General features: G+C 48.7%; 1 protein-coding gene across 1 annotated transcript in view; it reads left to right on the top strand.

Annotated features, from left to right (window-relative positions):
- Positions 1 to 1366: 1366 nt before the first annotated feature.
- The window catches only part of GFRA2 (GDNF family receptor alpha 2), a 391204-nt gene continuing 376569 nt past the window's right edge, over positions 1367 to 16001 (top strand). The window contains exon 1 of the mRNA XM_078666349.1: positions 1367 to 2448. Coding sequence (XP_078522475.1) covers positions 2409 to 2448 — 40 coding nt within the window. The 5' untranslated portion in view covers positions 1367 to 2408. The remainder of the gene's footprint in view (positions 2449 to 16001) is intronic.

Raw genomic sequence — 16001 nt, 5'->3', positions numbered from 1 at the left:
CCCTGCTCCGGGACTCTCTTCTGCATCCTCCTCGTGCACCCTCCTCTGTATCCTCCTCCTGCACCCTCCTCTGTACCCTCCTCCTGGAGTCTCTTCTGTATCCTCCTCCTGCACCCTCCTCTGTACCCTCCTCCTGGAGTCTCTTCTGTATCCTCCTCGTGCACGCTCCTCTGCACCCTGCTCCGGGACTCTCTTCTGCATCCTCCTCGTGCACCCTCATCTGTATCCTCCTCCGAGACTCTCTTCTGTATCCTCCTCGTGCGCCCTCCTCTGTATCCTTCTCGTGCACCCTCCTCTGTACCCTCCTCCTGGAGTCTCTTCTGTATCCTCCTCGTGCACGCTCCTCTGTATCCTCCTCGTGCACCATCCTCGCTATCCTCCTCTTGTACCCTCTCTGTATCCTCCTCGTGCACCAGCTTCGCTATCCTCCTCTTGTACCCTCCTCTGTATCCTCCTCGTGCACCCTCTTCGCTATCCTCCTCTTGTACCCTCCTCTGTATCCTCCTCGTGCACCATCCTTGCCATCCTCGTCATGTACCCTATCCGCTTTCCTCCTCTTGTACCCTCCTCTGTATCCTCCTCGTGCACCCTCCGCGTTATCCTTCGCTTGCATCCAGCCTGGTAGTCTCTTCCAGCACCCTTCTCGGTACTCTCCACCTGCCAACCATCTGAGTTTCCGTAGGGCTGTGCCCTCCACAGAATCATTCACTGTAGGGTTTCCTCAATAGTCTCCACTCTGTGCCCCTTTGGTGTGCCCTGGTGCTGTGGGTAGAGGATCCGTTTAAATCTCCGAGCAGCGCCTTCCTCTTCTCTCCTCGCCTCCTCTCCTGGCCTCTCTCCTCACCACAAACCCTCTCCTCGCCTCCTCTGCTCTCCTCTCTCCTCACCACAAACCTTCTCCTTTTTCTCTCTTTCCTCTCCCTCCCCTCCCCTCTTCTCTTCTCTTCTCTTCTCTTCTCTTCTCTTCTCTTCTCTTCTCTTCTCTTCTCTCCTCTCCTCTTCTCGCTTCCCTTCCCTGACCCTCTCCCTCTCTTTCTGCCCTCCTGTACCCTTTTACTTCTTCCCCTTCCCTACCAGCCCCGTGTCTGCACCACCTCTCTTTCCAGTACCCCGTCGCCTCACCCTTACAATCTCCTTCTCTCTCCACTACTCCACATCCCTCGCTAAGCCTCACTGCAGCCTTCCCTTGACCACCTTCATCCTTCTGCTTTCCTTCCCTCCCTGCGTTCTCCTTCTCCTTCCCCCTGCACCTATCTCCTCTCTCCCCTGCACCCTCCTCCTCTCTCCCCTGCACCCCTCCTACCTCCCCGCACCCCCTCCCCTCCCCTGCTCTCCACCCTCCCAGCTGCCTGGGCTGACCACTTTCAGTGCGAGCCGCGCGGAGCCAACGCCGCAGCTCCGTCTCTCCCCAGCTCCCCGCAGCCCTCCACCCGGTACTCCCCCCGTCCTCCACCCGCCTCCTCGCCTCCAGCTGGGACTCCACCCGGACACTGAAGCGCTGGAAGCAGCTGCAGCCGCCCCACGTGAGAGCAGCGGGGAGCATGACAAGGATCGCGGTGCACCCCAGGGCCCTTCACCCCCTGCGCCCCTGACGTCCGCCCCCTCCTGGCGCCCCCGCCCCCATCACCTGCACCCTGCTGCTGACAGGACCGCACTCCGGGCGCCGGCTCCTCTCTGGCCAAGGTGCACGCAACTCTGGCTTTGCCAATGATTATTGCCCGGACCTCGGAATTGTATACCTTGGACGGATATTGGGGAGCCCAGGGCATTTAGGAGACCCCCCTTGGTTGCTGCACCTGCTACTCCCCCGGGAGATCCGCGGATGTCCCACACTGGTGCGCATCCGCGCTCGACAAGCAGGAGCGACGAACCAGACACCCTGGATCCGTGAGTCCTTCGCGTAGCGCCAAGAACCAGGGATTTGTGGATTCAGGGTCGGAGGAAACGACAACTTGAACCTCAGTACAGGTCCAGGATCCGGGAACCGCGAATCCGCGAACAGGGAAGGCATCGGACCCCTCACTGATCTCCGGACCCGAATATTCAACTGAACGGGGACTGGGATTTTCGTTTTTCGACCCCAGAACGCGAATCGCGAATTCTTTTCTGCACCTTCTACCTCTTGGCTGTACCACTCACCACCACACACTTGTGCAGAGGTACCAGCCAAGCGTGCAGCCGTCCCTGCATCCCCCCTGGTTCCTCCGAAAGATGCTCGGGGGCTGCTCTCGGATTTTGCTCCAGTGGAAGAGTTGAGGGGCATATTTTTTGGCAGACTGCCGCGTTTTGGAGAAGGCTGCCGTGTTTTTGTCAGGGGGGAAAGAGGGTTGACCCCCCCACACGTGAACGCTGGAATTGTGTGATCTGTGTTTTTGGGGAGTTTTGGCGTGGAACCCTTTGGATCTATCATGTTCTTCACACACGCCGTCTGCATCATCCTCTTTTTGGGTGAGTCCGGCCTCTGGGCGCTAGCGCTGGCGCTGGAAGCTGTGGGTGTCTTCCTGGGGTTGTCGGGGCATTTATCGTGCACGGGAAGGGGCGATCCCGTGCCTTGCTTCAGTTTGGTGGGGGAAGCCTCTCTACGAGGGACAGTTACCCCTGCCTGTTTAATTTGAGGTGGGGTACAGAAGACTAGGCTTGAGGGGTGGTTTCATACGTTTGTTAAAGTTGGAGAGGGAGGGGGGATCTGAAACTCTTCCGGGGGTTGGGGGTGACATGTCTGTGCTTCCGTTTTTTGTGTTGGGGCGCCTGGAATGCTAATGTGTCACCATCAGTTTGAGGGCACACCAGGGAGGGGGCACTTTTCTTCGACGGGCAGGTGTCAGGAATTTGCCTTACTTTGGGGGTGTGTTTGGTAGTTTTGTGTCATGTTCTGCTTCAGTTGTGATGGGGGTGGTACATTTGGCAGGTCTTCCGGTACAATTGTCGCTGCTTTGCTGTGTGTCTGGGGGTTGAAGGGCCCTGAGGGGCAGGTGTCCTGTCATTGCTTCAGTTTGGGAGGAGGGCATGGGGCATTTCTCGTTGGGCACCTGCCTTGCATTCAGTTTATTGGGGTGGGGTGGGGTAGACCGGGGCGTATTTAAAGGGGTACTAGGTGCATTGACTGCAGTTTATCGGGGTGGTGGATGGAGGGGGCATGTTTTCATTTGGTTGCAATGGCGTCCACCGTGGGCATTTTGTGGGTGGGTGGGTCTAATCTGCTGGTTGCTGGGGTGTCTTTTCGGGGCAGCTTGTGGCGGAGCTGATTTCTCGAGGGACGAATGTCTTGGCTTCAGTTTTTGAGGTGAAGGGCACCGGGGGCATTTCTCGACAGGCAGGTGGACTGTCCTCAGTTGATGGAACAGAGTGCACTGAAGGCCGCTGTGGAGGAGCAGGTGCCCTCTGTACGGTTCAAGCCCATCAGGGGTAGATCCGCTAGAGGTTCGAAGGTGCGCCATCCTCAGGAATGGTACCTCCGAGTGCGAGGCTGTCAAATGAGGGGTAGACATTCTGAAAAAATAAAGCGCCAAGAAGAGCTTACTGTGCGCGCTTCCCCGTCCATCCAATAAAGACCCCACACCCCATACAGGCCATTATGCCCACCTTCTTTAACCTAGCCCAGATCACACCTGTTGGAGCCATGCATAATTATCACCCCATTTCTACATACGCACGCGGGCACGCACGTCCCACGCACGCTCGCTCACTCACACCTTTCCTGAAGGTGCCAGGTTCCTGCTCTCAGCCACTCGACAGCGCCGCCTCTAGACTATCAGCCCCCTGAGGCCAGGGTGCAGCGAACTTCCGACCCCGGGGCTGAGCCCAGACTATCATGTCACGACCCCATAAACCCCTGACCTCAAGAGGGGGGGGGAGCGGATTTGCTCCCCCCCACTCGCTGTATGTTTGTCTGTTATGAAAGGATGCCCGTTATCCCCTGCCCTTGGGCAGAGTCCGAGACAGGCGGGCTAATGATGCAATTGTTGGGGTTATATTGAGGGGTGCACCGCTGGCGTCAAGCCCCGCAGTAACGGGGCGACTGTCAGGGAATGGCTGCTTTAGAGAGGGAGAGATGCGCCACGCACGAGCCACGCAACTCGCGTACGAGCCACGCATATAGACGGGGTGGGAGGAGGGGGGAGGCCCAGCCAGTCTGCCCACCTCTGCACCCGCTGTACAATCACAGTGCATGCACAGGGGGTCTCTGGATTTACACTCGTACAGGCTCACCAGCCCCGCCCCCTCTTCCACATCTCCCTCTCTCGCTTGCTCCTCTCCTGACCTGCCCCCTCTCTCTCTCCCTCTTCCACCTCTCTCTTCTACCTCTCACTGACTCTCCCCTTCCCCCTCTCTCTCTCCCTCTTCCACCTCTCTCACCATCTCTCTCTCTTCTACCTCTCTCTCCCCCTTCCTCTCCCTCACTCTCGCTGTCTCTCTCCTTCCCTCTCTCTTTTTCTCTTCCCATGTCTAGTTCTTTCTCTCCCTCTAACTCTTTCTGGCTATCTTCCTCCTCTCCCTCCCTCTCGTGACCCACCCTCTATCTATCTCTCCTTCCCTCCCTCTCTCGCTTGCTCCTCTCCTGACCACCTCCGTCTCGCTCTCTTCCCTCTCTCTCCCTCTTCCACCTCTCTCACCCTCTCTCTCTCTTCCTCTCCCTCACTCTCACTGTCTCGCTCTTCCCTCTCTCTCTTTCTCTTCCCCACCTCTCCTTCTTTCTCCCCCTCTCTCTCTCTGGCCATCTCCGCCCTCTCTCTCTTCCACTTCTCCCTCCCTCTCGTGGCTGGCTATCTATCTATCTATCTATCTATCTATCTATCTATCGATCTATCTATCTATCTATCTATCGCCCTCACTCTATCTATCTATCTATCTATCTATCTATCTATCGCCCTCACTCTATCTATCTATCTATCTATCTATCCATCCATCCATCCATCTATCTATCTATCTATCTATCTATCTATCTATCTATCTATCGATCTATCTATCTATCTATCTATCGCCCTCACTCTATCTATCTATCTATCTATCTATCTATCTATCTATCTATCTATCTATCGATCTATCTATCTATCTATCTATCTATCGCCCTCACTCTATCTATCTATCTATCTATCTATCTATCTATCTATCGCCCTCACTCTATCTATCTATCTATCTATCTATCCATCCATCCATCCATCTATCTATCTATCTATCTATCTATCTATCTATCTATCTATCTATCTATCTATCTATCTATCTATCTATCGATCTATCTATCTATCTATCTATCGCCCTCACTCTATCTATCTATCTATCTATCTATCTATCTATCTATCCATCCATCCATCCATCCATCCATCCATCCATCCATCCATCCATCCATCCATCCATCCATCCATCCATCCATCCATCCATCCATCCATCCATCCATCCATCCATCCCTCTCTATCTCTCTATCTATCTATCTATCTATCTATCTATCTATCTATCTATCTATCTATCTATCTATCTATCTATCTATCTATCTATCTATCTATCTATCTATCTATCTATCTATCTATCTATCTATCTCTACCTCCCTCTCTCCGCGTGTGCATCTCCGTTTCTCTCTTCCACCCCCGTCGTGACTCTCTGCACTTAGCTCTGCATGTCTGTTTCTCTCTTTTTTATTGTCCCTTACACCACAATGCCAGTTTTTTTCTCCTTTGGCGGGCTGGGAGACATTTAGTTCTCGAGAACGGTAAATCGTAGATGCCCCCTCTCCTGAATGACCTCTTTTGAATCCCCTCTTTGGGTGTCTTTCTGCATTGACCCCTTTGGAAAAGAACCCGTCTGGCACCCTTGGCACGCGCACCTTCGCTCGAGCATCCTTCCTCGCGCTTCTTTCCTTCCGATGCCCCTCCCGAGCAAGCGGCACACCTGTCCTGTGCCCTGAATCCCCACCCTTAAGTCTCACCCTCCCTCTGCGCCCCTTGCCCAGTGGGCAGAGCTGCTGGTCCTCGGACTCTGTGCTGGATGCAATATATGGGACCCATGGTTGCAATAACGAGCGGACATTTTGAGGAAAAGAGATGTGCGGGCCTTGACCGGTGCACGTGCAGTGTAAAGAATTTGGGACTTATTTACAAGCCTCTTGCGCCCTTTTTGCGTCATTTTTAACTTGGGAAAAGTGACGTGTGGGTGGCGCACGGAGCTTGTAAATAAGCCCCCGTACGTGTACGAGAAGCAAACCACAGAAAAATAAACCAGAGAGAATCCAGTTTTTTTTTAAGTAAGATGAATGACTCGATACCGTGGTGTGTTTTGCATTATAGCGCCTGTGCCGCTGGCGTGACACGTCAAGGCGCTTTTACTAGAGGCAGGAGATGACGGCAGAAGTTGGTAATCGCATTGGAATGGTTAATTGAGTTTAATGAAGTGAATGTGAGCAAGAGAGCGCCATTTAGGCGAAAGGGGCGGATTGTCGAAGGTTTTCCTAATTGAGAGTAATCTAACATTTTGGAATCAAGAGCCTGGGATTTTCCCCTCAGGGCTGGTTTAAAGCCAGTAGCGTCGCAAGTTCACCACGGGTCATGGTGCGAGAAAGGCCATGGCCCCTTTGACTGCTGTTGGGGTAGTGGCATATAATCATTATCAGGGTTCAATGGGCCCCTCGGGCACTGAATCTTGGTGTCACTGCACCTGCTGCACCACTGGCAGCTACACCCCTGTTTATAGCCCCCCCTGGCTAGAAAGGGGAGGCCCCTAACCTGGTAAAGCTTGATCGGAAATAAAATAAAAAATAAAAAGCAAGTAGAAAGCTGAGCAGGGCTAAGAAGGGGGAGAACGAGTGAACGCGTTTGTTAGGTGGGGGAGGGGCGGGAGTCTGATGTTATTACGTCATTTGATTTACTACCCCACTCATCTCGCTTTCCTCTATATTCTTCATTCTTACCGCAAGCGCCCCGAAGCCGTAATCTGAGTTAGTCAGCACTATTTAGAAATCTTTGAACCACGTCATACCGTCACACAACATCACACCACAACGTAACCTCCTGTTCACACCTCCCGCATCATCACACCATAGCATGCCACTACGCCACTCCACACTTCATAACACCACATAACTCCACACCACAAAATGCAGTCTACTCAACGTCACCCACCACACTGCAGTGTATGATACAACACCCCAGACAATAGCTTGTCATACTTTACTATTCTAGAGTATTTTACAAAATGCCTTCCAATATACCGTACCATACCATGACAAACCGTACTATACCATGGGATGACACGTCTTTCTGCACCATACCACAAACCCATATCATGCGGTACATACCACGTCATGTCATGTTACACCACACAACACCACATGCCACTGCACCATTCCATCTCGTGCCATGCCATTCGTGCAATACAAAACGATGCCATATCATACAATAACGTATCACACCGTGCATGGTATATCTTATACGTCAGCATACCACACTTCACCGTACTGTGAAATATTGCACAACTTAACACAGCGTTGTTTGATGTGTAGAAGGTATTCTCAATAAGACGACCTGATTTCACACTGAACGCATTTTCCTAATTTCGTGGGTCTCTCTGATATCGCGCTCCCAAAAAATGCTGTTTGATCACTTTTTTCCCCTATTGAAGGGGAGAGGTGTGGCGCAGTGCCCAGACGGAGCGCGGGGTTCATGGTTCGATCGCTGGCGACCGCTCAGCTCAGCATCACGTGACTGGACAATAGCTCACTTAATCGCCCCTAGCGCCTTGAAACCCTTAAGGGTGGCATGTTCGCGCTTTACACATAGGAATTAATATTATTATATTGAAAATATGTATTTCATGCGAGGCATGCCAGCGAAAGATTAAACCACCTTTCAAACAGCACACCTGGAGGTCTCAAAAGTGACTGCTATGTCGAACGTGCCTTGCAGGGAGTCTAAAAAGCTCCCCCCCCTCCCCCCAGTACCACTACCATGTGGGAGACAGCTTCGAATCCAAGCAGGACCGGCTCAGCCTTTGGTCCGAGGGCCACATCCAGCCGGGATAGATCGCGCCGTTATTACCACGAAAGGGCCTTTTTCAGACTCACGGCTCCTTCGCTGGACCTGCAGCTCCTTCTCCTGCCCACTGGGGGGCACTGTTGCCTCTGGCTGAAGCCATTTTACTGTACAGTCATTTTAATCTCCCCTGCACCGGAGAGAAATGTGCTGATTTTCCCTTTCGTCTTTTCATTTCGTCTGTTAGAAGGGAGAAGAATGCAGTTTTTTGATCAATAAGGTTTTTTTTTTTAAATCGCCGTCCTCGCGCTATCTCCGTGGAGTCAGGAGGGAACGGCGCACACCTCGCGTGACACCTTACACCAGCAGTTTAGGAAGACACACAGCGCCCAGTATCCCGCCCTCCTCCCCTTATGCAAGTCTGTGTTGGGGACTCACACCTGGAAAGAAGAAATGTTGCGTTTATTACATTTGTACCCTTGAGCTTGCTGTCTGGGCAGGGCTCCAAGAATTTTCCAAAATGCTGTGAATTCTTGTTAACCTGTCCTAGGTATGCACAGTTCTCTAAGGGCAACACTATGGCAAATAAACCGAGTTCTTTTCACAATTACCAATAGACAGAGGAGAAGTCGAGGTAACCATTATACACGACTGATCTTGTGGCATGACCTGTTTTATTTGTTCCCCCTTTATAACTTGAATGCATACCAAACATAAAGGTGCCAAGAACTAGTAAGTAGGTTCTTAGGTGAAGGAATAAGGGGCATAATACAAATAAGAAAAATGTCATGCAATACTGGGAATTAAAACCAGGGGTGGGTATAACTCGCATAATTCCACATAGCATAATCCTTAGAATTACCTAAAAATTAAATGAGATTCCACGGAATTACGCAAGAAGAGTAATTCTATCTTTAGCACTATTTTCTAGCTAAAAAATGTCACCTTGTATTCCAAATGTATGCAAGGATGCATTTTGCGGTAAGAAGTAGCGCTAAATGAAACAGAACACGAATAGCAGTGCGAACAGCCGCTCAGACTCACAAAATGCGATTTCCCCCGAATGTACTCCTGGTATTTAGCGGTAGTTTCTTTGTGCATATTGCACCCTCGTATCCAAAATGGAAGCAGGGGTCCATATTGCACTAAGAAAATAGGACTAACTGCAACAGAACACAAACAGCAGCTACATGTGCTCTCTCTGTAGGATGTATTCCTCCAAATTACTCTTAATTATGCCAGCAGGTGTAACCACGTTATTATTCGTAATTCTGTGTCAGAGAGTAACATGGAATTTGCAAAATTGCTCCGCTTACTCCTGCGTAATTGAAATTTCTCCCAGGCCTAATTAAAACATGTGCAGGTATTTGCAATGTTATTAAAACACTGCACTTAATTCCATAAGGCATCTTTGCAGATCCCCACAAATTGAACTTGATTTGAACCAACCGAGCCTTGTTTAAAATTAGGAGTAGCCCTTATAGCCTTTGACATTTTGAGAATTTATGACTTTTCAACTGTTTCCTCAGGGGGAGGAAGTGATATCATAGGGCAAAGGTCATCTGGTAACTTGTAGTATAGTGAGTGAGATGGAGAAAATGAAGGCATTAGAGCGCTGTCAGCCATGTCACTTTTAAAGGGAATTTGTTTCAATGGCTAGTCGTCAGCCTTGCGAAACTGATGGATTCAAACACAATACACAATGCTTGCTTCTGCAAGGATGTTGACAACTGACTGGATGTGGCGGAAGTGACGTGTGAGTGTGACCAGTCTCACAACTGTGTTTAGACTTGCCGGAAACTGGGAGGAGAATGGAAGATGTCTTGAGGAACACAACGGAAAGTGGATTTCTGTGGTTATGCACAGCACTGACAGAGCAACGTCTGTTCCAGTCAGGCAGGGTTTAGAGTTTCTTTCAGTGGGTGGAGCCTGGACAGCAGTAACACCAGGATAGCTTCTGTCAGGTCTGTGTCTGTAAAAGGCATGTATGGCTGGGGCGGAATCACTCAAATATTTGGCATATCACGTCTGCCTTTTGGATGCACTCAACTGTTGGCAAATAATCAGATCACCCCTTGGCTAGTGTAACTTGGTTTGGAATTTATTAATGGTCTGAAATTGTTTTTGAGGGGCTAAGCAGGAATCCAAAGACTTGCTTCAGAATTTTATCTAAATCACAAGTCACTTTCACTGCAACACTTAGTATCCAGGTTTGGATGGGGATTAAAAATCGGCCCGGGGACGCTAAAAAAAGTGGCCCACATTTGCATATTGCCTTTCTGCAAACACTGCTTCAGTGAAATTTGATAAAAAAGAGGGGTGGGTGTGGTTAAAAAATGCACAGATTATTTTACATTGGTGAAACACACCTGAAAACAAGTGAGGCCACTTTTGCTCAGGTCCCCTGCCCCCGCTAAATTGGCATACATTAATGGGCCGGGTCAGAGAGATAAAGGGAGTGAATCCTCTGCCGTTGATAAAAGGGAGGTAATGGACGCCCATCTGCCTCCAGAAAGGCCACTCAGGCACCCACTGGGCCGCTGGCAGCATCGAACAACACAGACACCGACCAAATCGGCTCCCAGGCTGCCCAAAGAAGCCGCCCACAGCTGGAATTCGCCATTTGGGCATTGCCTGAGTGCCCGCGTTACCAATCCGACGCTAGTGGTATCTCTTTCTTCTGCGAGGTGTGATCAGATGGGGCACAATGGCCTGGTTTGGCATGGTCTTCCTGACCAGCCTTTAGATCGGTGCCACAGGTAGTGAGAATAGTTCCATCTCCTTGCCATTACTAGGGGGAGTTCTCTCGAAGGAGGCGTGCTCCTGCCTACACCAAGTAATCAATAGGCCACAAGTTGTGCTCTCTAAGGAGGCAAAGCAATATAGGCCTCCAGAATGCTGAAGACATGATCAAGCGGTACAAAAGGGGGTGGTGATGGACGGAGCATCTGAACCAATCAAACACTCACACCGAGTCAAAAGATCTGGGTTTAATCCAACACCGTTCTTTAGCCCACTCTGCCACCCCAGTTCAGATATGGCTATATGCAAATCAGTCTGACCCTGTGCCTCATGGGAACAGTCCAGCCCGAACTGCCAAGCCATGCCTTCCCTGGACCGGAAACAAGCATCCTGGGACCGGTTTCGGGTTCATAACCCTCATCAGCCAGGCTTTCTTGAATCCACTGGCAAAATGAGCAAGGGACCCACGACCCCCAGGGCGAACAAAGCGATACCAAAGGGGATGATGGATGGAGCATTAGAGCAAATCAAACACTCACCCCAGTCAACTGATCTGGGTTTAATCCATCACCATTCTTTAGCTTACTCCACCACCCCAGTTATGAGCTAGGTAATCACCTTGCTCATAAACACAATAAATATATGTTACCCACCACTCCAAAGTAAGTCACAAAAGCAATACGACTCCACAGATATTATGATTTTTTTGCTCATGTTTCAAAAGAGCAGAGTAGAAAAGTCCTATATGTGGTTACTATTCAGTACTTTAGTTCTCATCTTCTCATAATTGTTTTTGACTGTAGCCATGGCCAATGTGTTTGCCCGCACCCTTTCCCCAGGACTTCTTCAGGGCTCAATCCAATTACATTTTGCTGGAAAAAAAGAAAAAGATTATACCTGATTACTGACATACCTCATTGGAGCACCAAGCACATTGTTTTTATATCACAAAATGTGATTGTCACTTGGAGTGAAAAAAGCGTTCTAAATGTACCTGCCTATTTTGCCAAAAGCACCCATCATCAAGAGGATGGAGCTGGGAAGCCTTAACTCGGATGCCCTGGCCCATATACACACCCAACACATGAACCTCCACGATGGCTGATAGTATATGTTACCTATCACTTTAACACCTTCTATGAGGCACGGTGCTCGTGTGCTCATGACGAGCTGAGCTCGTCATGAGCCGTGGAACGCTCACACGCGAGGATAATTCCCCTGCTGTGCTGAACGTTCCACGGAAACGGGTGTGGTCATGATGAGCTCAGCTAGTCATGAGCACACGAGCACTGTGCCTCATGACAAGCTGAGCTCGACATGAGCACGGGGGCGCTGTGCGCGCCCCCCCCCACTACCCAGCACAGCGGGGGAATTACCCCAGCTGCAAAGGGGTTAAGAACTATAAGCCACATAGAAAGGCAACTTGAATTTTTGGGACCATTTGAGTTAAATGCTGTGAAACATGGTACTGGCATAATGGAAGAATGCCTTACATATGTACAAATATTTAAATAAACCTTCCACTTAGACCTGCTGTGAACCGAGAACGTACAAATGAGATACTATTTTCTATGACGATTGTGCACATATTGCACTATATCAAAAACTTTTTTTGTGCCTCAGTTACTAAGCACAACGCGCTTTGGAACAATTGTCTGTTCACAATCAGTGTGCTGCACAACACCTATCTGTAAACTAGGAGTGTTAATCTTTTACTCAAGTGGAATGCCATGTAGACCCTCCCTGATAATTGGTCATGCATATCACAATTCATTTTTGTTGACCTTCTGTTGTATAATTTTCACTTGCGGGAGACCTGGTCCAACCGAAAAGTGTCTTGTGGGAACAGTAGTGTGGCAAAGATACCATGGGAAATGGCCCTTTTGACTGCTATTGGGGTAGTAAGTGTGGCAATTTTCAGGGTTCAGTGGACGCCTCAGAGATCTTGGCCCCAATGACTCTGCACCTGCTGTAAATAGGTAAAGAGTCTAACTCCACATACATGTATCTATGCGGTACATATATATTTATGGTATGTAGATGTTAGTAATAGTAAATCTATACTTCCCCATATGGACTTTAGGCATATATTGTCCCTTAATATTCTGTCCTCAATATTAGTATGCCACAAAATTGTTGGTGTTGACATTCAATAGTACAATCCCGCGGCACCAATGCTGGTTACCCCCCCCCCCGTGTGAGGGGGCCTTAGAACTAGATGTGTGCCATGGCTACAGCATGGAATCTTGTAGACATTTTGGATTCAAGGGCACACCTCATGTACAATTTCCACAAAAGTGACTGCCCATGCAAAATGTTAATAAATTCCAGAACTCACATGAGAATCCCCCATACTACACATGGAAAAGCTATACCTATTCTAGACCTCTCAACTCGCCTCACGTGGCAACACGTGTCCATCGGATACTATGTCAACAAATCAGGGGCTGCTTTAGCGCTGGTGGCGCCCAGTGCGATAATTTGTTTTAGCACCCGCCCCCCCATGGACTCTTCAGATTCCCTCAGTACCACCCGACAAAAGGGCCCCTCATTTCTCCATAGCCCCTCTTTCACATATATTTCATTTGTTTTAAAGCACTGGTGAAGGCTGGTCTTACTAATCCACTCAGATATCCACTTTAAATACAGATCTGTTCTTTGCAGCCGGCATATTAATCCTCTGTACTACTTTACAATGAGTCAAAATTGCCACTAGGCAAAACTCTGATCTCTCTCTCTGGCAGGAACATAAATCACAAGATTTATCATGAAATTTGTATTGCTGCCTGAAATCTGGACATACAAGGAAATCTGCATCAGCTGCTTTTACACTTTTGTAAATTATTGCTAAACGCAGCACCCCAACCTATGGTCATCGCCTCCCTCTAGGTCAGCACCCAGTGCGGCCGTACCGATCACACCGCCCTAAAGCCGGCCCTGCACAAAATGGCCACCAAGCATTGACTGCTAAACAGAAGACCTGTCCATTACTTAAATTACCAAATGATGCAGTGTGTCATATACATTGATGGGAGAAATTCCTGCCCTGCTTTCAATTACTGTGCATAGAATGTCTATTAGTCACTACACTGTAAGACACGTGTTCATCAATTACTCTAGCACAGAAAGTTTGTGATCCATTCACTATACACAGAATACCAGCCTGTCAGTCGCTGTTCACAGTGCCTTTCAGTCACCATGCTATGAGAAGCCTACACATCCATCAACCTACCACAGCTTGTTTGTGCACACCAAGCCACTGTTCAATGTGCCACTGAATACATCACACAACTTCCCGCCATAAAAATGCAAGTGGGTGACTCCCATGGCACAAAAGAGCAACCCATCATTGACAGTGTGGGTGAAGGGTGAACCTCACATGCCTCTTATGAGTTATTAAAGGCACATTCCCTTGAATACTGTTAAGGCCCGCTGGCACCCACCAGCCCTTTCTTAGACTCTTGTTGGAAACAGCAATCTTGGCCAAACTTTCACAAGTGTTTGCAGGAGTACAGATGTTAAGTAAAGGTGGTTGGATTTGTGTATTATTTTCTTGCACAATTTCTCAAAATTATGTAAGGATTTTGCAAACTTGTGATTTTCACTGAAAATGGCTTTTTCGGTATCTGGTTTGACTTAGGGGTGGGCGATATATTCCAATCCAGCGGCGCAGTTGGCACAGTTTTGGCCACTCTGCGTTACGCTTGTAAAGTAGAGTTCCGGCCAAATTCTGCCAACCGCCACGTGGCAGATTTTTTTCTCATGTGCGGGTCACTAATTGTAAGTTGGAGAGTACCAGCAAGATTTGGCGTCCCCAAACGTGATTTTCAGTCGCTAGGTGGGCACCTGGCGAGATTTCTCCAATGCAGGCAGTTGTGGGAGGTCACAACTGTTCACGGTCAGAAAGCTGCTGCTCGAGTCGGAAATTTACTCGAGCGGCAGCAAAATCAACTCGAGAAGCGGTGCCCTCTGGCATGGCAGGTGATGCAGTTGGCTGATTTTAAGCAAGTAGCAAGCTCCCGGTGCTAAATCACAACGCGAGCTGTGCAACATGCCTATTTCCATCTGTTTGTGGAGTTCTGTGGAATCACGCAGAGTTCCACAGAGTGAAACTCAGTGAGTTCTTCTCAACCGTACTTTTTGCACGTGAAATTCATTTTAAGACAAAAAGTCTCACGAGATACAAAAGGGAAACTGATTCTAGCAAAAAAATCCAAAATATTTTCTCTGTGAACGAGTCTCTTGCATGAAAAAAATATGCACAATTCTGGAATAAGAAGTTTGAAGTAATTTCAGGAATTACGTGAAACTTGAAATTTGAAATTAAAGAAATGTTACCAGCATAAATATAATTTTACCCAAGAATATTAATGAATCAGGCAAGACACAAGAATGCTGTGGCATGTTGAATCTAGGATGGTCGGAGGCGGGAGCTAAGCCTGGTCCTCTGTAAGGAGAGAGGATAATGTCACGTGGAGCAACGATGAAGGCTCCGATGGGCCAGTGAGCCAATAACATACCAGAATAAAAATAGATGACTATGACCAAAAAGGACATAGAATCAAGTCAAAAATAAGCATTCAAGTTAGGGAAAAGTGAGCGAAGAATTAGAATGCCATGATCCTTCCCCACAACAGGATCTCAAACAAACAACAAAAATAGAGATTAAAAGTACGATAACATCCACTAACGTGCACTGTGAGAACAGATAAAAAAAATAGTGCCAGTAAGAAGGAATGGGGAATAACGTCAACTGACAGAGCTTGTAAATCAAAGATCCCACAAGAAACTTCATTTCCTTGACTTTAATCCAATTACACGACGTGCAAATTCATCCTTTGTCAGTCTTCAGAGCTTGCTTTGTAAAAAAAAAAGTGCAAGCGACAAATGTGTCTCTTAGGAATCATCTCCTCCCACTGCTTGATTCCAGGAGGGATGAATGCCAAGGCTGCCTAGTCTTGATATCACCTCATGCCTCTTTCTTCCACAACTTTACACTTTCAGTTTCTTTCCCCCCATTTGAAGGTCCCTTTTCCCACTCCCTCCCTTCCTTTGCTGCTGTTTGCCTTTCTTTCTCTTCCTTCTTCTTTTTCCCTGTTCTCTGTCTTACTCTGGATTGAGGTCTTATGATGACCATCACTCTTCAGTCCTCAAAAATGAGTGCAGGCGCCAACCACCTGCAACCGCAGTTGTAAATTGAAGATTCATTAACATCTGACATATGTTCTCTGAAATGGGTTGCCAGCAGCCTGATCTATAGGATGTATGACGTTACAACGCATGCTTTTACCACGCATGCTG

The sequence above is a fragment of the Lissotriton helveticus genome, chromosome 11 (genome assembly GCF_964261635.1).
Source record: "Lissotriton helveticus chromosome 11, aLisHel1.1, whole genome shotgun sequence".
NCBI lineage: Eukaryota > Metazoa > Chordata > Amphibia > Caudata > Salamandridae > Lissotriton > Lissotriton helveticus.
Note: the sequence above shows the minus strand (reverse complement) of the source record. Positions and strands in the feature narration are given on the sequence as shown.